Source organism: Chanodichthys erythropterus, chromosome 24 (genome assembly GCF_024489055.1).
Source record: "Chanodichthys erythropterus isolate Z2021 chromosome 24, ASM2448905v1, whole genome shotgun sequence".
In the NCBI taxonomy this organism is placed as follows: domain Eukaryota; kingdom Metazoa; phylum Chordata; class Actinopteri; order Cypriniformes; family Xenocyprididae; genus Chanodichthys; species Chanodichthys erythropterus.
This window is the reverse complement of record NC_090244.1, coordinates 7,241,487-7,266,131: the sequence shown is the minus strand read 5'-3', so window position 1 is coordinate 7,266,131 and position 24,645 is coordinate 7,241,487. Positions and strand designations below refer to the sequence as shown.

The 24,645-nt window shown below is 38.3% G+C and overlaps 1 protein-coding gene across 1 annotated transcript; it reads right to left on the bottom strand.

Annotated features, from left to right (window-relative positions):
* Positions 1–24,375, bottom strand: LOC137015345 (mucin-2-like). The gene is made up of 43 exons (XM_067380246.1): positions 24,278–24,375; positions 23,135–23,396; positions 22,928–23,042; positions 22,017–22,107; positions 21,730–21,851; positions 21,363–21,582; positions 20,708–20,833; positions 19,172–19,286; positions 18,539–18,677; positions 18,291–18,404; positions 18,060–18,126; positions 17,823–17,960; positions 17,562–17,726; positions 17,137–17,231; positions 16,900–17,026; positions 15,576–15,831; positions 15,437–15,489; positions 15,222–15,322; positions 14,980–15,131; positions 14,378–14,516; positions 14,161–14,265; positions 13,610–13,789; positions 13,238–13,477; positions 12,981–13,137; positions 12,611–12,739; positions 5,568–10,153; positions 5,235–5,409; positions 4,466–4,713; positions 4,193–4,376; positions 3,872–4,082; positions 3,608–3,783; positions 3,377–3,446; positions 3,035–3,135; positions 2,886–2,917; positions 2,079–2,256; positions 1,859–1,963; positions 1,692–1,732; positions 1,468–1,590; positions 1,284–1,382; positions 912–1,040; positions 766–805; positions 550–673; positions 1–423 (listed from the first exon to the last, which is right to left on the bottom strand). Exons 1-43 carry the CDS (start codon positions 24,348–24,350, stop codon positions 207–209), a joined length of 10,320 nt encoding a protein of 3,439 aa, XP_067236347.1. The 5' UTR covers positions 24,351–24,375; the 3' UTR covers positions 1–206.
* Between the last annotated feature and the right edge of the window lie 270 nt (positions 24,376–24,645).

Below are 24,645 nucleotides of genomic sequence, written 5' to 3'. Positions count from 1 at the left end.
TACGCATGAATTTAGTTTTAAGATGCCTTTTTAATTGTTTTTTTTTTTATTTCAAGCAAGCAAAAGAGTTCACATTTAACAAAGAAAAATTAAAAGCTCTATAGGTAAAGAAATGTTAAACAAAGCATGTGCAATTTAAATTAATTTCTGATCAAAGATACTTGAGTAGTTTCTCAGAGTTTGGGTCAATGATTCACTGCTGCTGCTCACGGAAGTCCGAAGCTGCGTTTCCTTTCATCGTTTTCAGTGAGTGTTAGGCTCGCTCCGATTGCATGACAGTTAGTTCTGCTACAGGAGCACTCTTCAACATGGATGTATGTGTGGGTTATTATATCTCCATTTACACAACCAAGATTCACTGTGCGATTACTTGAGCGTTTGGCCTGGCAACAGCTACATGATGACAACCCAGGTTCTGTGTACCTGTGTATGCGAGAAAGAGAGGAAAACACATGTAAATTTTCATCATTTTAAATTGGTCTCTAATAAGGGTGTTTCAGGTAGTATACTGCCTATGTAGGTTTAGTAACAGAGTCTGCATGTTCTCACTTGCTAAAACTGGTACAATCTCCACCACAAAATGTCAGGTCCATTTTCCTCTCTGATTGACAGTCATTGTGATTTATGTAATCATGAGCGGTCTGTACTTGACATCCCTTGATTTTGTCCACACCTAAAAACACAGGCAATTGAACACACATGGACACATTAATAGTCAACTCAAATCAACAAAAATATGCATTGTTTTCTTTTAAAAATACTCACAAACATAGCAGCAGCCATCAGCTGTCACCTGAACGGTGCCCTGGAGAGAGAATCACAAAAGCAGAATGGCATCAATGTGATTTAATCACCATGATTGGTCAGTATAACATGTAAATGTGTGTTTGTGTGATATTTGAAATACTGACAGGCTGGCAGTTGGAAATGTTGAAAGGAGGACACTGGACTGTGTGTTTGTCAGCGATGAACTGTCCATTAACTTTAGTGCATGTGACTTTGTCACAGCCCTGGTTTGGAATGGGCAAAGTGGCTCCTTCCTACGAACAAAAAGAGGTCAAATTCTGTTAAAGGAGAAGCATTAAACAAGCAGCATTAACAGTTTAATTTTGTGTCTGAAGAAAAAAAAAAAGGTTTTACATAAATGTTACATTCTTCTTTTTTTTTTTTTTTTTACATTTATAAAAGTTTTAAATTCTAATAACTATTCCTTTAATTTCCATGCCTTTTGTCCTTTTTCAGACACACCTCAAGGCGAATGAGCTTTTGACATTTGAACTTACCGGAAGTATTTGATTGAATCCATTGATGTTGACGATGCAGTGAGTTTGCACACACTTTCCACAGCATTCGTCCAAGCTTGTTTCAACATATTTATAACCCTGGGGAAAACCAACATCAAATGAAGTCAACGAAATTGGCTTGTCTCAGGAATGAGTACAATCAAAAGCTTATCAAACAACTTACACGATCACATTCCTCATTGCACTGCACAAATCCACATTTGATCTTGAACAGCTGCGTTTTAGGATCCACGTCCCATGTACAGCTACATTCCTGACAGTCAACGACTGGGATGTCGGTACCAGGCTGAGGGAAGTGAGCGGAGAGAAAATTGAGCGTGTAAAATTTTCATTAATCATTATTTAATCAAACAAAAATCATATTTCAGTTTTTCATTTTAGTTTTACCTCATACTCAATGTTTTTGTGGACACACACTTTCTTTGGCTCTAAGGAAGCAAACAACAAAAGAACACAACATTATATAGAATGATATTTAAGGTGATAAAGACAGTATATGAGATGAAAACAGGCATATGAATGACACTAAAATGAAGCGTGAACAATAGTGATACCGCATTTGATTTCTGGACAGCATTTTCCGTTAGGCACTTCCAGGACTGGCTCATATCCGACTGTACACTTTTTATCCAAAGGTGGGCACATGTTGACATCACAATCTACATTAAAAAAAAAAAAAAAAAAAAAAAAAAACAGATTAGAGGGGACTTAGGTGATTCAAACCTAAAGTAAAAGCAGACCCCTTTAAAAATACTGTAAATAAGCTTGTCTTACTGCAAACTTGTTTGCTGCAGCATGGGTCTGAAGGATTGGTGACATTGACGAGCACGAAGCCGGGCTCAATGCAACTCTCAGGAGTCACATCAGAACACTTCTTGGGCTTACAAACCACTGATTTGCTGGCTTTATCACAGATACACTCTTCGCAGTTGTACTCGAAAACCTCATCGAACTGCCAAAACAAACAAAATAAACTATACATGCAGTAGGCAGCAATTACAAATAGCACAATTCACATAAATAGCTTGAAATATATAAAAAAATATTTTAAAAAAGAGCTTAAAATATATCTCAATAAAAATACACAAGAATATTGGTACATATATACCTTTATTTAATTTTTTTTTTTTTTTCGGTAGTGAATGAATAAGGATGAATTCTAATAATTCAGTTCTCTCGTGCGATCTTGGATTACATTTTTTTTTTACAAAGCTTGTTGCAATGCATTCTGTAGTTTAATAACTATGAAATGAAATACTAATATTGAATGAACAGTTTAATTAAAGGGTAAGTTTACCCACAAATTAAATTTCTGTCATTAAGTACTCACCCTTATGTGGTCCCAGTCCTTCGTCTGTCTTCGGAACACAAATCAAGATATTTTTTAAGAAATCCAAGGGTATCTGATCTATCATTGCACCTTTTGAGGTACCCTTGGAGTTTATCAAAAATATCTTAATTTGTGTTCCGAAGACAGATGAAGGTCTTAAAGGTTTGGGACAACATGAGGGCAAGTAGTTAATGGCAGAAATTTCATTTTTGGGTGAACTAACCCTTTAACAGTTTTAAATACTGCTGTACCTCGCGTGGTGTCCCAGAGGAGTCCAGGCATCCTAAAAACAAAACAAGAAAAATAAAATCAGAAAGATACAAAAAGGGGCTAAGACTTGCAGGATAATGCAGAAAGGCACACTCAATTTGAATGCCTAAAGCACGCACACACTTCTTACCGCATTTGTTCACACAGACTCCTGTCTCCTTGTTGAAGAGCAATGTGCCCTCAGGACAGAAGCAGCCCTCTGTGGGCACTATGATGGTGTTCTGTTCAGGTCTGCAATTAGTAGAGTATTTAAACTTTTTTTTATTACACACATATCACCTGAGATTTATTCCATTTAGGAACAAATCCGCATAACAGGCTTAATTAACTCTTAAACCGCATAATATAGCAGATTATTTTGAAGTAGATATCTGCCATTTTCCCATCCCTTAATTTACTATACTGAACCAGAACTAAACTTTAATTTCCACAATTGCCTAAATTATTTAAAAATGTGGATAAATGGGCATACATATCATCACAGCTTGGTGGCTCAGCTGGACCACAAGGATTGAAGACTTTATCTGCTGGGCATTCAATATCTGTGGAAAAAACACAAATGCTACACTTAAATACTCTATAGCTTCCAATAATAAGCTTCCAGAGATCAGAAAGAAAAAGAAATTTGAACCTGGAAAGGTACAACAGAAAGTTTCGATAAAGGAACATTATGATATAAAATTAATAAGTTAATAAAACTTACTGCAAAGGTTAGTGTAGTTCCTCCAGTGTATGCAGATCCCTAGTTGAGAACAAGCCCTTGCGTAGCTCTGCAGACTGGTACACACCACGGCAGGGTTGCTCATATGACAACTATCATATTGACATCCTAAAAAGAATTTTTCGGGGGACACATGGGAATGGCATGCTTCGAACAGCCTGAGGAAGATAGAAGTGACAAATATCACTTTCAAAGCCTAGTGTATTCAAATTTTATAGTAAAAAAAAAAAAAAAAAATCAACTCACTCGCTGCTGAGGAGGTTGCACTCAGGATGGGCCTGGCATGGCTCAGTTGTAGGTTTGATATCACCACCAACGGTAGGTAATGCAGTTGGTGGAGTGCACATTTCACCGTTCACACCACTGGCTGGCCAGTAATCCGCCATCACTGCACAGTCGTCCACCAAGATCCCTCCAGGAAGCATGCAGTCATCAGCCTGGTTGTTGTTGCACGTTCCTTAGTGAGAATTATTAGGAACAGTTCAGATGGATAATGCACAAATACAAATCCTTCATATATCATCCACATTGTGATGTCCATACAAAAATGGGGGGTGGCTGACTTACCACAGTGACCTTGTGTGTTGTTTCCAAAATGCTGGAATGGCAGGTTGATGCTAAAGCCAGTGGCTCCAAATGTTATATCAACACCCAGCTGTGGAATACTCAGGAACAAGTCTAGGCCTGAGCTTATAACCCTCACACCATTGAAAGCATATGGCAGATTTAACTTAACATCATCCTTAATAACCTGTTAGGACAGGAGACAAGAAAAACATAGGATACTTACACTGTAATGCAGACAAAGCACACAATCATTCCAAAGCTAGAAAGTCTCACCTCTAGGTCTGCACCTCCGATGAGATTGTGATTCTTAAGCGTTATGACTTGTTTGTTGTAAGACACAATAATGGACCTGGGACAGGATACATGCTCAATAGGGTCACAGTAGACGTTGTCAATGTAGATCTTTAAATTGTAATGAGGCCTTATTTCCTCCATTAATATGTAAGTGCAGTTTCCTTGATAACTGTAGAAGAGTCCATCAAATGTGATGTAATGCGGGTCACCCCAGCCTTCACAAAAGCCTACAAAAGTAATAATGTCATTACAACCACTTAATCATTTAACCTGTGACAGAGGCAGGAAAGTGCCAATTTATTAGAATTTATGTTATTTACTTGTACCACGTCAAAGCAAATAAACTTCATGTGAATCAAGTAAATTACACATAACTGCATTGTTTACACTTAAAATATTATTTTAAAAAGTTCTCTTTTAAAAACCTAACCCTAATACTGGTTTCACAAACAAGGCTCAAACCTAGTCTCAGACTAAAATGCATGTTTGAACTGTTTTAACTTAAAGCAACTTGCAGTCACATATCTTAACATATGTCAGTGCCATTTTTTTGTCTCACACCAGTAATGTTTTTTTTTTTTTTTTTTTAATAAGGCACATTTATAAAAGGTACTTAAATATCCTGACTGATCTAATTTTCAAGGATACCATGGAAGCATAACAATTTAAATCAAGCACAATGGGCTTGATCATTGCTAATAATTTAAATGATTACAGAATCATAGATTGTGAAGACCAATTTACTCACAGTCACATGTGTAATATTGGCAGCAGTAGTGCTCATCATAAACAAGCACAGGATTCTTGCCATTTTCACAGGTGATGTTCTGCAGTGGAGGACATTCAAATGGGATAATTTCAATGACGTTGTCTTCAATGCACCTTGCCATGGTGCAGTTACACAAGATGAAGGTCTCGTTGGTCTGGTGATAATGAAAAATGTGCTAGAATTAGAAAGACTGATAATGCAAAATTGAATTAGAGTCTGTTTTCTATGTACTCTCTCTCTCTCTATATATATAATATGTATGTACAAAATGTATTAAATAAATGTATAAAAATAAAGTATAGTAAATTGTACATTTTTGTCCCATTCAGGACAGTCGTAGCGTGGAGTTGGTGTAGGAGTAGGTGTAGTAGTTATCTTCGTAGTAGCCTTTGTGGTAGTTGTTGTTATGATAATTTGTGGTGAAGTCACTGGTTTTGTTGTTTTTCCAGTATTAGGAGTTATTTTTGTTGTATTAGATGTCAGTGTGGGAGGTACTGGTGTTGTAGTAGATGGAGTGGGAGGTACTGGTGTTGTAGTAGACGTTGTGCTAGTTGTCGGTGTGGGAGGTACTGGTGTTGTAGTAGATGGTGTGGGAGGTACAGGTGTTGTAGTAGATGGTGTGGGAGGTACTGGTGTTGTAGTAGACGTTGTGGTAGTTGTCGGTGTGGGAGGTACTGGTGTTGTAGTAGATGTTGTGGTAGTTGTCGGTGTGGGAGTAGGTGGTGTGGGAGGTACTGGTGTTGTAGTAGATGGTGTGGGAGGTATTGGTGTTGTAGTAGACGTTGTGCTAGTTGTTGGTGTTGGGGTAGGTGGTGTGGGAGGTACTGGTGTTGTAGTAGATGGTGTGGGAGGTACTGGTGTTGTAGTAGATGTTGTGGTAGTTGTCGGTGTGGGAGTAGGTGGTGTGGGAGGTACTGGTGTTGTAGTAGATGGTGTGGGAGGTACTAGTGTTGTAGTAGACGTTGTGCTAGTTGTTGGTGTTGGGGTAGGTGGTGTGGGAGGTACTGGTGTTGTAGTATATGGTGTGGGAGGTACTGGTGTTGTAGTAGATGTTGTGGTAGTTGTCGGTGTGGGAGGTACTGGTGTTGTAGTAGATGGTGTGGGAGGTACTGGTGTTGTAGTAGACGTTGTGGTAGTTGTCGGTGTGGGGGTAGGTGGTGTGGGAGGTACTGGTGTTGTAGTAGATGGCGTGGGAGGTACTGGTGTTGTAGTAGACGTTGTGGTAGTTGTCGGCGTGGGAGGTACTGGTGTTGTAGTTGATGGTGTGGGAGGTACTGGTGTTGTAGTAGATGTTGTGGTAGTTGTCGGTGTGGGGGTAGGTGGTGTGGGAGGTAATGGTGTTATAGTAGATGGTGTGGGAGGTACTGGTGTTGTAGTAGACGTGGTAGTTGTTGGTGTGGGGGTAGGTGGTGTGGGAGGTACTGGTGTTGTAGTAGATGGTGTGGGAGGTACTGGTGTTGTAGTAGACGTTGTGGTAGTTGTCGGTGTGGGGGTAGGTGGTGTGGGAGGTACTGGTGTTGTAGTAGACGTTGTGGTAGTTGTTGGTGTGGGGGTAGGTGGTGTGGGAGGCACTGGTGTTGTAGTAGACGTTGTGCTAGTTGTTGGTGTGGGGGTAGGTGGTGTGGGAGGCACTGGTGTTGTAGTAGATGGTGTGGGAGGTACTGGTGTTGTAGTAGACGTTGTGGTAGTTGTCGGTGTGGGGGTAGGTGGTGTGGGAGGTACTGGTGTTGTAGTAGATGGTGTGGGAGGTACTGGTGTTGTAGTAGATGTTGTGGTAGTTGTCGGTGTGGGGGTAGGTGGTGTGGGAGGTACTGGTGTTGTAGTAGATGGTGTGGGAGGTACCGGTGTTGTAGTAGACATTGTGGTAGTTATTGGTGTGGGGGTAGGTGGTGTGGGAGGTACTGATGTTGTAGTAGATGGTGTGGGAGGTACTGGTGTTGTAGTAGACGTTGTGGTAGTTGTCGGTGTGGGGGTAGGTGGTGTGGGAGGTACTGGTGTTGTAGTAGATGGTGTGGGAGGTACTGGTGTTGTAGTAGACGTGGTAGTTGTTGGTGTGGGGGTAGGTGGTGTGGGAGGTACTGGTGTTGTAGTAGATGGTGTGGGAGGTACTGGTGTTGTAGTAGACGTGGTAGTTGTTGGTGTGGGGGTAGGTGGTGTGGGAGGTACAGGTGTTGTAGTAGACGTTGTGGTAGTTGTCGGTGTGGGAGGTACTGGTGTTGTAGTAGATGGTGTGGGAGGTACTGGTGTTGTAGTAGACATTGTGGTAGTTATTGGTGTGGGGGTAGGTGGTGTGGGAGGTACTGATGTTGTAGTAGATGGCGTGGGAGGTACCGGTGTTGTAGTAGACGTTGTGGTAGTTGTCGGTGTGGGGGTAGGTGGTGTGGGAGGTACTGGTGTTGTAGTAGATGGTGTGGGAGGTACTGGTGTTGTAGTAGACGTTGTGCTAGTTGTTGGTGTGGGGGTAGGTGGTGTGGGAGGCACTGGTGTTGTAGTAGATGGTGTGGGAGGTACTGGTGTTGTAGTAGACGTTGTGGTAGTTGTCGGTGTGGGGGTAGGTGGTGTGGGAGGTACTGGTGTTGTAGTAGATGGTGTGGGAGGTACTGGTGTTGTAGTAGACGTGGTAGTTGTTGGTGTGGGGGTAGGTGGTGTGGGAGGTACTGGTGTTGTAGTAGATGGTGTGGGAGGTACTGGTGTTGTAGTAGACGTGGTAGTTGTTGGTGTGGGGGTAGGTGGTGTGGGAGGTACAGGTGTTGTAGTAGACGTTGTGGTAGTTGTCGGTGTGGGAGGTACTGGTGTTGTAGTAGATGGTGTGGGAGGTACTGGTGTTGTAGTAGACATTGTGCTAGTTGTTGGTGTGGGGGTAGGTGGTGTGGGAGGTACTGGTGTTGTAGTAGACGCTGTGGTAGTTGTCGGTGTGGGAGGTACTGGTGTTGTAGTAGATGGTGTGGGAGGTACTGGTGTTGTAGTAGACGTTGTGGTAGTTGTCGGTGTGGGAGGTACTGGTGTTGTAGTAGATGGTGTGGGAGGTACTGGTGTTGTAGTAGACATTGTGCTAGTTGTTGGTGTGGGGGTAGGTGGTGTGGGAGGCACTGGTGTTGTAGTTGATGGTGTGGGAGGTACTGGTGTTGTAGTAGACGTTGTGGTAGTTGTCGGTGTGGGGGTAGGTGGTGTGGGAGGTACTGGTGTTGTAGTAGATGGTGTGGGAGGTACTGGTGTTGTAGTAGACGTTGTGGTAGTTGTCGGTGTGGGGGTAGGTGGTGTGGGAGGTACTGGTGTTGTAGTAGATGGTGTGGGAGGTACTGGTGTTGTAGTAGACGTGGTAGTTGTTGGTGTGGGGGTAGGTGGTGTGGGAGGTACAGGTGTTGTAGTAGACGCTGTGGTAGTTGTCGGTGTGGGGGTAGGTGGTGTGGGAGGTACTGGTGTTGTAGTTGACGTTGTGGTAGTTGTCGGTGTGGGAGGTACTGGTGTTGTAGTAGATGGTGTGGGAGGTACTGGTGTTGTAGTAGACGTTGTGCTAGTTGTCGGTGTGGGGGTAGGTGGTGTGGGAGGTACTGGTGTTGTAGTAGATGGTGTGGGAGGTATTGGTGTTGTAGTAGACGTTGTGGTAGTTGTCGGTGTTGGGGTAGGTGGTGTGGGAGGTACTGGTGTTGTAGTAGACGTTGTGGTAGTTGTCGGTGTGGGGGTAGGTGGTGTGGGAGGTACTGGTGTTGTAGTAGATGCTGTGGTAGTTGTCGGTGTGGGGGTAGATGGTGTGGGAGGTACTGCTGTTGTAGTAGATGGTGTGGGAGGTACTGGTGTTGTAGTAGACGTTGCAGTAGATGGTGTGGGAGGCGTTGTACAATCAAAACAGCATTTAACCCGTATTTCATAGTCAAAACATTTATAGGGTTTGTGTTTCTGTTGTTCCTTCTTACACACCAATCCATATGAAACATTGCACTGGGCATCTTGTTTTGAATAATGAATATAATCTTCAAAGCTCATGTCAGGTTGGCCCACAGCCCTACATTCAATATCTTCTGGCTGTTCACAGATCTGTTTTCCACTTCCTGCAATATTTTCATAAGTCTCCAAGTCATGCCCTCCTAATGTAGGATTATATACATTGAACCATTCAGACCACTCACATATAATACATGGTGACATCGATGAAAATGTGGTTGTTGTGGGGGTAGGTGGTGTGGGAGGTACTGGTGTTGTAGTAGATGGTGTGGGAGGTACTGGTGTTGTAGTAGATGGTGTGGGAGGTACTGGTGTTGTAGTAGATGGTGTGGGAGGTACTGGTGTTGTAGTAGACATTGTGGTAGTTGTCGGTGTGGGGGTAGGTGGTGTGGGAGGTACTGGTGTTGTAGTAGATGTTGTGGTAGTTGTCGGTGTGGGAGGTACTGGTGTTGTAGTAGATGGTGTGGGAGGTACTGGTGTTGTAGTAGATGGTGTGGGTGGTACTGGTGTTGTAGTAGATGGTGTGGGAGGTACTGGTGTTGTAGTAGACGTGGTAGTTGTCGGTGTGGGGGGTACTGGTGTTGTAGTAGATGTTGTGGTAGTTGTCGGTGTGGGAGTAGGTGGTGTGGGAGGTACTGGTGTTGTAGTAGATGGTGTGGGAGGTACAGGTGTTGTAGTAGACGTTGTGCTAGTTGTTGGTGTGGGGGTAGGTGGTGTGGGAGGTACTGGTGTTGTAGTAGATGGTGTGGGAGGTACTGGTGTTGTAGTAGACGCTGTGGTAGTTGTCGGTGTGGGGGTAGGTGGTGTGGGAGGTACTGGTGTTGTAGTAGACATTGTGGTAGTTGTCGGTGTAGAGGTAGGTGGTGTGGGAGGTGCTGGTGTTGTACATTCCTCCACACAGATCTGATTTTGCTCATCATAAATAGGCTTATCCTCTGGACATTTTGGATAACATCCTGGGGGAAAAATTTAAATCATGAAAAAAAAAGTATCCTCCGGGATTAGAAACTAATCATTTCACTACCATTGTCCATAATGTATCTAACTAGATGAAATCTGGTGAACACTTTTTCTTAGAACAGGCACATTCTAAAATGTTTAACGTGAAAGATGCTGAATTTTGCTTACTGTACTAAAAATAAGATAAAAAAGAACCATATTTCCCTCAAACACTGCTTGTTATAAACATTGCCTACTACCAAATTGTCCATAGAGAAATGCAATATTTCGTAATATAAAACTTGCACTTCACATTTACGTTTTGGGCTCGTCCATTTGTCTCAGTAGGTGGTTTCCATACACTGCCATTATAGAGCTTTGTAGCATTAGGGTGATTATTAATATAACTCAGATTGTATTTGTCTGAAAGAAGTAAGTCGTACACACCTAGGATGGCTAAATGGTGAGTAAATGAACTAATACATGAAATAAATGAACTTTAACATTGCCTGTAATGGGCTGCTATTGTCTTGCAAGTAGAATGTGTTTAAAAAAAAAGAGGTATGAAACGCCACCTTTTTCGTTTTTCATTTTTTTCAAACAAAACGAAAAACAAGAATTTGGCCGCAGTTCAGAGCTGCAGAAAAATAGTCCTTCGCTGCGATGGATTTAACGCATTTATTGCAACTATATAATCACTTTTTAAATTTACATTTAATCTTAATCTCTATCTCTTGATCTCTTGATCTCTATCTCTCAAACAGCCAGACTAACGAATGACTTGAGACACAAATCGAGGCAGAGCCTATAGACAAGGCTTTCTTCTGTGTGTCCTATTATTCTGCTGCTCTGATCTGCGGAAGAACGGATGACGGCACAGTTTAATGTTTGGTTGACCAATCAGCAAAAAGGGGCGTTTCATTCCCGCCCACGTTGAGATCAAATATTCAAGTTGTTTATTCATTTTCTACCCCTGAATGAAAAATCAAGCCAAATTCTTGTTTTTCGTTTTGTTTGAAAAAAAAAATGAAAAAGGTGCCATTTTTAATTTTCTGATTTCATTATTAAATAAAAAAATGCATAACTATTGTACTGAAGCGCAGAGCAGAGCAGAATCGATTCAAGGGTCAAGTCAAATCATCTTCATTTATATAACGCTTTTTACAATACAGATTGTTTCAAAGCAGCTTTACAGTGATAATAAGAAAATTAGTAGACAGAGTTTGTTTTGGCTTTACAGCAGCTCTAGGATAAAGTTTATTGAGCAAAAGTTTTTGATTGAATCACTTTCAAAACATCATTAATTATTAACATAGGGGACGCTTAAATGACACCTTTTTAACTGAAAACAGAACAGAAACTTTGAATGTGCTCTTGCCGTTCATTTACGTGTTTAAGGGTAGACTATGAATTAACACTTTGAACAATAAAGCCAGAGATGAATATATATTTTTATATTTATTGCCATCTATTACTGTCATAAATTAATTAGTCAAATAAGCCTACCTTTTTAAAATAGCTATAGCTATCTTATTAAATATAGGCATGCGCAGCGGCTTCTCGAGCTCCCGGTTTAACTAGTATTTTGTCGGCTTCACTGGCTACAGTAAGGAATATTGAGTGTATGTGTGCAAGGAGGTTTGTGAGGTATAACTGAATTTAAGATTTTAAATTAAAAGTTGGCATGCCTATATTTAATAAGATAGCTATAGCTATTTTAAAAAGGTAGCCTTATTTGACCAATTAATTTATGACGGTAATAGATGGCAATAAATATAAAAATATATATTGACATCCTCTGTCCAGTCAGCTTGACTGATAACACACAGAAATTTGGGTCATAAATCAGGGTAATAAATCATCATTCTGACATAAGGTTTATGATACTCTACTAATGCTCAAAGTCAACACTCAGAGGCTGTGTTCTAAATCACACCATATACCCTCATTCACTATTCCCTACATTAGTTCACTGATATAGTCCACTTGACAGAGTTAATTAAAAGAAGTGAGTGAATTCAGACACTTTATGAACACCTGATAAGCAGAATCACTGAAGGACAGAGAAAAAAAATATTAGCAGTGTGAACTTTGTTTATGCAATGTATTATAGAGTCGTGAGTTTGGGGGTTGGGAGCGCAAACATTTAAAGGGGGTATGCACAGAAACGGCGCATATCTAATTATGCCCCAAAATAGGCAGATAAAAAATTGAATAATAAAAAATCTATGGGGTATTTTGAGCTGATACGTCACAGACACCTTAGACTTATATTACATCTTGTGAAAAAGGGTTCTAGGGCACCTTTAAGTATACTGTGAAAAGGTTTGATAAATAATCATCCAAAAAAAAAAAAAAAAAAGCATTCTTAACTTGTTACCAGGGCTGGAAATGTGGGGGAAAAGGGAGGGGGGGAGGGAATGTGGAGTCCGGGAACACTTAGTCTTCAAAAATACAAAACAGTGTGTACTCACCTTCTAGGTTGGGTAAAGTGGTATTGCAGATACCATCAGGGTTGAGACAGGTTTTGTAGCAAGGTGTATGACACGGACTGTAGTGCCATGTGCATTCTCCATGTTCATTGTAGAAGTCACAGTACACAGCTGACAGAGAAACATGAATATATGTATAAATGTGTACAAACGAACTGAATGAAATGCATTGTAACTACAGTATATTATTGAAAGAAAGAAAACACTTTAAGCATTGATCAAATTAGACAATCAATTCATTCATCTCTTTTTCTCCAGCACAATGGCTGAAGATACTGAATTTAGAATATGCACGAAAATCACATTCAAAGGTTAGAGATTTAAAATGTGCAATAGAATTAAAGATGCTTACGGCAGATCTCAGGTGTTCTCCAAGCGACACAAACACCCGCGTCATTGCAGGCTTGAGCGTAAGCTGCCACAGCAGTACAGAAGCACTCACAATCTCCACCTGTGTCACATGAGCATGTGTCCCTCACACAGTTTTCATAATATGGGTTTGGATCCACCTGTGGAAACATGCATTTCCCACCTTAAATGTTGGATTCTTGTATACCACGTTACAGGAAACTTTTCAATTTATTGACACAAAATGCTTTCCATCTGTACCTTGTTATGGCAGTCTTTGAATGTATCTTCTTTTATGATGCTACATTGTATTTTTGCCCATGTCTCTCGATTGGGGGTCTCAAGGCATGGGTTAAAGTCTGGTTTTGCATCAGGGCAGGTGCTTAATACTTTCCAGCTATCCACAAACTCCAATACATTTGTAGTTGGCAAATTTCCCTGAGTCGTGAAGTCATCTTTTCCATTTCCATTGAAATTTCCACACAAGCCACAAACGTCTCCCTGTGAAAATTTAACAAAGCAAAGAGGTTGGGCTACAAATAAATTAAATTGAGGGACTATTGAAAATTGTATGGAAATGTTAGCACAAAAAACATGAAAAACTGCTGATCATGATTCATGACTTCAACTTACCATGTGTTGAGGTTGCAGAATGATGCGGACGGTGGTTTTGCGGTCCCAAAAAATTGTCAGTCCGATGTCAGCATCAATGACAAGGTACATCCCGACGTTTCTCTCATTGTACTTGATCTCTGGACCACTTCCAGTATCAGTGGGTTTTACAGTCCCATCAGAAAGCAGCAGCCAAGTCCTCTGTGTGTGAGTGTGCGAGAGAAGTTGTTAGAAAGAAAACTTAAAATTGAAAACTAAAAGAAAAAACTAAAATTAGACTGCAAGACAGATAATATTAAAGTCAAACCCAATTTCAGCAAAGGTCAGTTCTCAATACAAATTTTGCATCCGGTGACTGATAATCATTCGATATTTCTTTCAAAAGTTGAAGAAAATACGGAAAAAATCCTTTACTGGTCTTTTAAATGAAAAAATTATGAGCACTATCATTGTCTTATATCATATGTAACAGTGTTTACATGCTGTACAGCTTGCTTTAGTATTTCACGACCCTTTAGAAACATCTTTTATTTTACTCTGAATGAGCTCGAGACGTACACCTATAGCCTTACCCCCAAAAGTATCCCTACAGCCTTTGAACATGTAGTTCCTGTTGTTCCACAAGGCATATTCTCGGTGATCACGTGAAAATTGCCAGTTTTATTTCCACAATTATTCTGTAAAATAAAAGAGCATGACATTTTTCCTCTGGAAGGAAGAGGTTTATTTAGAACTTTATTTTCATGAAATATCTAATCAAATGCTGTTGTGTCCACCCATAGCTCATACCTGAGCAGCAATATAACTGCAGTCTCCCCTGAAGCCAAATCTTTGCTGATCAAAAGTTATATAATGTCCACTGCCGTATATGGTGCATATGCCTGGACACTTATAATGTGTGCATTTCCATTTTCCCCGTCGACAAGTGCTGTAAATATAGAGGTAGACTTAAATTTTAAAAACTGTCATTCTACAGTATAATAATATATATCATAAAAAGCGAATTAGTGTATTTAGTCATTGTTCAGATTTTTTTATAGCAATTTAACTTCAATGTGGCAATGCTAATAGCTTTTTTTTTTTTACACAGGGTTATTATTGTTAACCAAAAAAATAAATAGAAAATAGAAAATATATATGAAAAAATTATTTTAGCTAATATATATATAATATAATAATAGTACTAAACTAACTAAAATTGAAATAAAATTGAATAAAAACTATATAGATAAATTAAAACTACTAAAATGCAAAAAAACAACACCAGATATGACTAAATTGGTGAAAATTGAAAATATATAAAAAGAAAACTAATTCAAAATATTATTAAAAATATAATAGTATATCAATTATATTAAAATAACACTGGCTATAACACTGGCTTTGCTCACCATTTATTGCAATCTTTGGTTATCTCAGATCCTGGTGCATAAAACTGTCCATCATGTTTACATGGGCAGTTATCTGGTTTAACGCAGTGTCCTCTGCCATCATCCAATAGACCTAAAGGACACTGGCAGCCGGATTGACAGTCCACCGAGAACTGGGAAGAAGGAAAAAAAAAAAACATAAAAATTAGACCACCAGCAAAATCAAGCTATAGACTTTGGGAAAGAAAAAACTATGGACTCACACAGTCAACTTCCTGTTGCATACAAGTCTGTGCACACTCCAATCCATGTTCATCTGGGCCTGCTGTACTGCAGTTGAAGAAAACTTTTGGAGAGGAACATCCTGCAAAAGATATCAGACGCAGATGCTCCACCATTCATGTACTTTTTATATAGCCATATTTACCAAAAGCATTCTGATTTAACCTATGCAGTAGATGAAAGCAATTTTTCATACCCAGAATTCGGGTTTTCCAGGAACGACAGTGGAACTTTCCATTCATGCAAACACTGGAAAGAGAAATAAGATCAAACTGTCTAATAAATTCATAGTTTGTATAACTAATGCACTAATATTAATATTATCATCCACTTACCAGTGTTCATCCCTAATGGTGACAGACTTGCCGGGATGAATTTTTTGTCCATTGTGATAACATGGACATTTTTCCATAGGTACACACAGTTCATTCTCATCCTGGTAGAGTCCTTCTGGACATGCGCATCCATCAACGGGCACAAAGTCAACGCTGCAGCTTTGGCGCTCAGAGGCGAGAGAAAGACAGGTATGCTGGCAGCTCTGCAGCTGATAGGAGTAGCTCTGCGAGGCCGGGCAGTTCTCTGTATACTTCTCTGTGGGGATAAGTTTGAAAAGAATGTGTTGTAAAAGTGCATGGAGAAAAATGGCAAGCATTCTTCTAATCTTCTAGTATAAATAAGGGGTTTTCAAACTTTTTGATGCCAAAGATGCCCTTCCTAAATTATAAAGTTTATAAATAGTGAGAAAAATGGTGAGCATTATATTATATTGCCATGTTGTTTTCAAAATTAAATAATCAACTTTCATATCATCATTGTATTAAAACTAAACCAAATAAATTATTATAAAAATAGTATCTGGAATATATTTACTTTACTTTTAATGTGAAAAACTAGTGTTGTCAAGTAAAGGGCAGTTAACTGACAGAAGCTGATTCAATCGGTGAAAACAAGAGCCGACCAATGGCAAACACATCTGACAAAACTCAACGAAAATGTCTGTTGCTCTCTGTTGGTGCATCTCAATGTGAATTGGCCTTAAATAAATCACAATAATCACACTGTCTTTAGAAAGCAGAATGACAGAATTATAAAATGTTTTTACTTTTTAAATGCACTTTTGTATGGAAGCCTGTTTCCACCGCTAAAAAAAAAAAAAAAAAAAGATGAATTGCGACTTTTTATCTCAGAATTCTGACTTTTTAACTCGCAATTGAGATATAAAGTCACAATTGCGTGATAAAAAGTCAGAATTCTGAGATATAAAGTCACAATTGCGTGATAAAATGACTTTATATCTCAGAATTCTGACTTTTTATCACGCAATTGCGACTTTATATCTCAGAATTCTGACTTTATATCATGCAATTGCGACTTTATATCTCAGAATTCAGACTTTATAACTCGCAATTGTGAGATATAAGCACGCAATTGCAAGTTAAAAAATCAGAATTCTGAGATAAAAAGTCGCAATTCATCTTTTTTTTTTTTATTGGCTTTTTTTCTTTTTTTGTGCCGTTTTTTTTTTTTTTTTTAGTGGCGGAAACGGGCTTCCATACTTTTGACATTTGAAAATTGAAAATTTCCACAGACCCCCTTGTGACAACCTGGTTTGAAAACCATCCATCTGTCTGCCAAATTAACAGCTTTCATCCTTCTTACCACACACAATTTCTCGCCAGCCTTGGAGGAATATTCCTTTAGCCGCACAGGCCCGGGCGTATGAGGAGAACACCGTACACAGACAGTCCTCGCTCTTCTCACAGGTACAGCTGGAGTATTTGCATCTCTGAAAGCACATAAACATGTTGTGTCACTGCTTATTGTGGGAGATTGGGTAACATTCAATAAAATATGGAAAATTTTACAGTACTCATGGTTTCCTCTTTCAGATCTTACTTTGTAGTAGCTGTCTGGATTGACAGTGCTGTGACATTTAGCAAAGAGGCTCTCCTTGTCCTTCATCTTGGAACACCAGTGTTCAGCAAAGTGCTCTAAAGTCATCATAAAATACAGTATTTTATACAAAACTTTTACCCAACAACAAAATGCATATATATGAACTTAAAAGTTGCACCTATGTTATGTGGCAATACTTGAAGATACAACAGTATATATATATATATATATATATATATATATATATATATATATATATATATATATATATATATATATATATATACAGTATGTATAAGTAAATGAACAGTGGTGCTCCTGTGCACCTTCAAACCCTTCCATACATGAATAAAACATTGCAAACATGAAATTGAAAACTGTCCAATCTGACTTCATACTGGTTTTGGATGCAAAAAGTCTCTCACCGCTGTCACTGCTGTAGGAACAGGGGTCATCCATCCTCTCAGTGCGGTCGGGACAGTTGGAAAGGGCCTTCCAGGCATTAGCGAAGGAAGCCGCTGTACCCTCCACCACTCCCTGAGGAGTCTTCAGGTCATCAGACAGCACTTTATTAAAATTTCCACAGAGACCTGTACAAGCACACAAATGGCACATCATTGGCCATCATGATGGATTCACTTCTTAATTCAGATGTTTTTTCTTGCTTTGAAAGACAGAGGTCTCACCACAAGTCTTGCCCTGGAAGCTTTGGTCCACAGTGATGTACACCTGCATAAGAGGCACCAGCTGTACCTGCACCTGCAGCCCAAAGGAGGTCTGAAGCATGATGTGAAACGATGACGGCATGAACACTGTGAAGTCAGCTGGAGAAAAGAGTCAAAGAGTTTGCAAAACATTTCATATATCTCTAGCACACAAGGTTTAAAGCACAGAAACAAACTAACGAGCCTCTTCTTCATCACCTGTCATGTAAGGAAGTGAAACTTCTGCATTGTGTTGTACCGTCCCATCAGCTTTAATAATCAGAGGCTGAAGAAGAAAGCACACCATCATAGTTTTATTTTGCACAAGCTACATTTCTGTTTAAATTAACCATTCAGTATTCAACTAAAAACACCTGTTTGCTATAAAAGCCAAATATACAAATCGTTTGTGTTGTTGTAGTTGTTGAGGAAGTAGAGCATTATACACACATTTTTCTTGTCGTTGTCAAACAGCACCACAACAGATTTCAAACAGGTGTCCATTTCATGAGTAAAACAAGGAACAATCTGACCCAATATGATGAACTTGGACTCATCACAGTCCTACAAAAACACAAATGCAAAAGTTAACATTTATAAGGATTTCACATATTCCTAATGGATACAAGCAAAACAAATCCAAGCTCATATGTCTTAGCAACTACAGAAGATCTAATTAGTAACTAAAACATGCTTACTTTTGAGAGCACATAGATGCACTCTCCATGGAAAGTGAAATCTTTCCCATCGTAGGTGGTGAAGTGAGATCCTTCCTCTACTGCGCACAGGCCAGGGCCGGGAATACTCACACAGATCCATTTTCCCTCCTCACATATACTGAATTACACAATACAATTACAAACAAACACAGTAAACAACAGGTTAGTCAGGCATATGCATTTAATATTATTAATAACAAATATAAATTTTTTTCAGTAACACTTTTTTCACTATTAACTAGTTGCTTATTAGCATGCATGTTACTAGGATATTGGCTGTTCATTAGTACTTATAAAGCACATATTAATGCCTTATTCTGCATGGCCATATTCTACATCCCTTAATCCTACCCGATACCTAAACATAACAACTACCTTACTAACTATTAATAAGCAGTAATTAGGAGTTCTAAGCAAAGGTCATAGTTAATCGTTAGTTAATAGTGACAACTGGACCCTAATCTAAAGGGTGGCCTGTTTTTCTTCTATAGGAGTAGTAAAATTCATGAGATACAGTATATAAAAGGTCCCAGAAAGGACTGAACAAAAAAGCAGTAGTGTTACACACATTTTACTCAGGTATCATATTCCTATTACATATTGTTTAATTACCATTCTTCCTCATCTTTGCGAAGAACCTCTCCTGTGTTGTAGACACGGTCATGCTTGCACTGACACTTTTCTGCTGGGATGCAGCCCGTGTTTGAGATGTCATCAAACACAGTTCCTGTAACAAAGACATTGCATTAATATCAAATTTATTAAGAAAAAACACATAAATTACCATTCAAAAGTTTTGGGTTCAGAAAGATTTTTTAAATGTTTTTGAAAGAATTTTTTTGTGCTCACCAAGGCTAATTTATTTAAAGGTGCCCTAGATTCAAAAATTAAATTTATATTGGCATAGTTGAATAACAAGAGTTCAGTACATGGAAAAGACATACAGTGAGTCTCAAACTCCATTGTTTCCTCCTTATATAAATCTCATTTGTTTAAAAGACCTCCGAAGAACAGGCGAATCTCAACATAACACCGACTGTTACGTAACAGCCCCCAATATTTGCATATGCCAGCCCATGTTCCCAGCATTATGAAAGGGATTACACATCTGGATCTGTGCACAGCCGAATCATCAGACTAGGTAAGCAAGCAAGGACAATAGCGAAAGATGGCAGATGGAGCAATAATAACTGACATGATTCATGATAACTTGATATTTTTAGTGATATTTGTAAATTGTTTTTCTTAATGTTTCGTTAGCATGTTGCTAATGTACTTTTAAATGTGGTTAAAGTTACCATCGTTTCTTACTGTATTCACGGAGACAAGAGCCGTTGCATTTTCATTTTTAAACACTTGCAGTCTGTATAATTTATAAACATAACTTCATTCTTTATAAATCTCTCCAACAGTGTAGCATTAGCCGTTAGCCGCAGAGCACTATCAAACTCATTCATAGCCAAATGTAAACATCCAAATAAACACTGTACTTATGCGATTAGACATGGTGCATGACAAACACTTTGTAAAGATCCATTTTGAGGGTTATATTAGCTGTTTGAATTTTTTTTACGTTGTTTAAGGCAAGCGCAAGCTGTGTGGGCGGGGAGCGACAGCATTTAAAGGGGCCACAGCCTAAATCAGCTCATATTTAATGATGCCCCAAAATAGGCAGTTAAAAAAATGAAAAAAAAAAATCTATGGGGTATTTTGAGCTGAAACTTCAAAGACACATTCAGGGGACACCTTAGACTTATATTACATCTTTTAAAAAAATTCTAGGGCACCTTTAATCAAAAATACAGTAAAAACAGTAATATTATGAAATTACTCCAGTCTTCAGTGTCACATGATCATTCAGAAATCATTCTAATACGCTGATTTGCTGCTCAAGAAACATTTCTTATTATAAATGCTTAAAACAGTTGTGCTGCTTCATCTTTTTATATAAACCGTGATATATTTTTTTTCAGGATTCTTTGCTAAATAGAAAGTTCAAAAGAACAGCATTTAATCGAAAAATAAATGTATTTTATATAATTGAATGCATCTTTGTTGAATAAAAGTTTAAAAAATCACCACAAATTGACCCCAAACTTTTGAACCGCATTAATAAATACTGTGTATTTTTATTATATAAGTACTGACCTGGTGGGCAGAAGCAGCCATCGATGTTGTGTTCCTCACACAGTGTGTTTGTGTTTCTGTGTAAGCATGTGTCCATACAGGGGGAGCCGCTTTCAGAATGTACCATATTGTAGGGGCATGTGACAGCTGCATGGGAATACAAATCATAGAGACTTACTCCCGGTTTCACAGACAAGACTTAAGCTAGTCCCAGACTAAAAGGCATGTTTGAGCTGTTTTAACTGAAAACAACTTGCACTGACATATCTTAAAATATGTTAGAGCCTTTGTTTTGTCTCAAGATGCACAACAGTAATGTTTTTTTTTCTAAGGCATGTTTATAAAAGCTACTTAAATGTCCTAATTGAACTAAGGATAAATCCTAGTTTAATCTAAGCCCTGTCTGGGAAACTGGGCCTAAGATTAAAAAAAAAAAAAAAAAAAAAAACTTTAGAAAGAAGCCAAAAAACATTTTTATAACAAAAAAAACTTTTAGTCTATTTTTTCCATCTTTGGATGTGTCTGTATTATTTTTTAAATATTAATTTGAAGAGGAAAATTGCCTGGATCTCTCTGTGTAAACATAATTAATGAACTATATACAAAAGGATACAAAGCAAAGAAAAAGCTCAAGATAGAACAATCCTGTAATTTCTACCACTATAGTATTTCTTACCACAGAATTTTGCTGTTCTCCAGGTCGGTGGAGTTCCTCCAGCATGCGAACACTGACGTGAATATTCAGACAAAGTCGCACAGAGTGCGGTGGTGTCTTCGTCTTCAGGTTCACGCGAACAGATATCAATTGTACAGGCCTTGATATATGGCTTGGTGTTCAAAACCAAGTTACAAGAAGACCACTTTTCATCCTCCAAAAGGTCTGCACAATCTGCCTGCTGTTGTGAAAAGGACATGGGACATCTTGAACCTCAAAAAGTCCATATTAACAATATTGGAATTCTGAGTTGCTGTTGTGACAATTAATAGTTTTGATTAATAGTTTAATAGTTTCATTTGGAATGAACAACTTTTCTGTAACTTACATATTTTTCACATTTGTCCACCACATTTTGCTCATCAATGTTTTCAAAAGGATCTTCGCAGTCATGTGTTGGGTTGGGAACTCTGTGCTTATTTCCAAACTCAGTATAGCCAACCTTCCGTCCTGTATTAAATAAGATACAGACACACTTGATCTTCTCTGATATTCTTAAACCCTTTTGGATATTTATCAGATTACAAAAACATGAGGATTAATCATTACTGTTCATAACTGACAATAATGACTAAATTCAGTAAAGTAAGAAATTAGTATGTAAAAGTAACTTACCGGATTCAATGAACTCACTATAAACTGGAACTCCATTAAAATCACCACATAGTCCACAAGTGCGATTGGAATATTTGGAGTCCAGTTCCACCTAACACAGAACCAAACAAAACTTCTTGGTTAGATATTTTGACTTTGTATTTTTGGCCATTTTACATTAAGTCATTTCTAATGGTAATTGATCAAAGCAAGGACAAAACTGGAATATGGAATAGACATCACTTGTATTCTTGAGGGAAAAGGCCAGTGCAAGCCATTGGAACCAGTAACATGGTATAATGATGTCCTCAGGTAATATGGTACTAAATTATTACCATATACATATACCATTGGTATTTTCACAGTACACTTTTTTGTCAGTAAACACCAGTGAATATCATCTGCAGACTGAAATTCACTGTTTTGAATAACCATTGCATGTTCATAAGGATACAATTGCAGGTATTTCAATGTGTAAAAGAAAATTGCTGTTTCACTTCACGTTGCACAATATGCTAAATCATTTACTGGTTAATTCCTTGAAAAGTCTGCTACTGGTTTCCGAGGTGTAAACTAGTTTCACCTCAGTTAAACACTGTCATATGTTGTTTAATAAATTCTGCTCCCCAAAATACTCAAAAAAGTGCTTTATGAATACAATTTATTAAAGCAAAAGCTGTATTTTTAGAATATTTAAGCATGAAACATGATTATAAACATCAAATGTGATGCCTCACAAACCACACGTATAACCACACTGATTCAATAATAGATTACCCATATTGTAATGAATCAATCGTTCAAAATAAACTCAAGTTACAGTTTTGAAGCAAGTTTAGTGTAGTTAGGTTTGTGAAACTTAAATCAGATTGATATCCATATGAAAATATATAGTTAAATAGTTAAACTCATAACAAGCCACATAGCCTCACCATAACTGCGTCCTCTTTGTTCCACGTGACAGTGATGCCCATTTTGGAATAGAGCTTAGTGTAAATTGTGTTTTCTTCCACAAGGATCCCTGAGACATGCACAGGCAGTGTTACGCTGAATAAGAGAAAAGATTCAAATGAAAAATTGACTGATCAGAAAACTTTTCTTTGGGAGCAAATTAGCACTTCAGTTCTGCAGAATCTTACTTTTGTCCATTGATCACAACCTGGTTCTCGGTAAACTCAACGGCAATGTCATTGATACTAACTGACACCCTGCTGATCTTTGGGTTATTGGTGTGTTCAGTTCTCTTCACATGAACCGAAAACTGGCGAATGAGGCTTTGGCAGTCAGACACCAGGTTATACTCGCACACGCCTGGGAACTGATAAACGTCCCCATCGAATGTCTTGAAGTGGAAGTTTCCCCACATGCTGCAGATGTTGTTGACATGGTTACTTGGAGAGACTGCAAAAAAAAAAAAAAGATTTGCAATTCAAAGAAATGTGAGTTTTTAATATTGAGATAAAGAGAAATGATGTAAGTGGCATTACAGACGTTACAAAATTACAATCAAGCTAAACTTCGAGTTATCATGAAGAAAAGTAAATTAACTTTTTGACATTTTTCACAACTGACAACATTTAGTAACTTCTAAAGCAAGTCATCAATGGAGCTGATAGTATCAGGTTCAAATGATGAAACTATGAAGTGTTTTCAGGTGGTTGGTTCCTGTTTTTTTTTTTCCAGATGACGCAGATGGTGTCTTCAACCACAACATCATGCTATATAGATATCTATAGATATTTTACCACCAATGCCATGGTCAAAATCACAATCCTCTGGAAACATGATTTAAAAAAAAAAAAAAAAAAAAAAAGTATATTGTGCATCTGAAATTTTTGTGCAAAATATTTATTTTTAAACACATTTAGGATATTGGATCTTGAGTATATAAGCTTCCAAATAGTATATTAGTTGTCAATACTACTTAATTCATTAAAATGAAGAAGTGTTATTAAGGGGACACCAATTATTTCATTTGTTTATTTAAGTCATTTCTGATTGTTGTTTAGTTACAGTAACTATTGAATTCATACAAATAAAATAAAATGAAATGAGATTTATTGGAGGTTTTAACGCTAATGGTTAGCTCTTAACTTTATTTGAATGAACTTGAATGAATTAAATAATTTCTGATTGTTGTTTAGTTGCAGTAACATAAATATATACATTTAAACCATTTTTTATATTATAAAAAAATAATAAAAAATAAATAAAATAATAAACTAAACTAAACTAAAATAAAATAAAATAAGGAGACACTGCCAAAAATAGTTAACTCTTACCGTTCTTTGAATCCACCTGAATGCCGATAAGCGCCAGAAGCAGTATGCAGTATGTAGATGTTCTCCACTCCATGGTGGGAGGTGAGAGAGGTCTACAGGTAGAGCTTCAGTACTGATGGATTTCTTTGCATACCCCCTTTTATATCATTTCTCATTCACCTTTCTCACCCCACCCTACAGGGAGGGTCTGCCAGCCTTCGTATGTGACGCTGACCTGGTATTACAAAGGTCCAGTGATGGCATGTATGTGTGTGTGTGTGTGTGAGGGCGGCAGTTCCTCTGAACAATGTTTGATGAAAGGTTTGTAAAAAAATATTTAATTAATTTTATATTTACGGCAGGGTGTGAATAATTGACAGTTTCTGTTT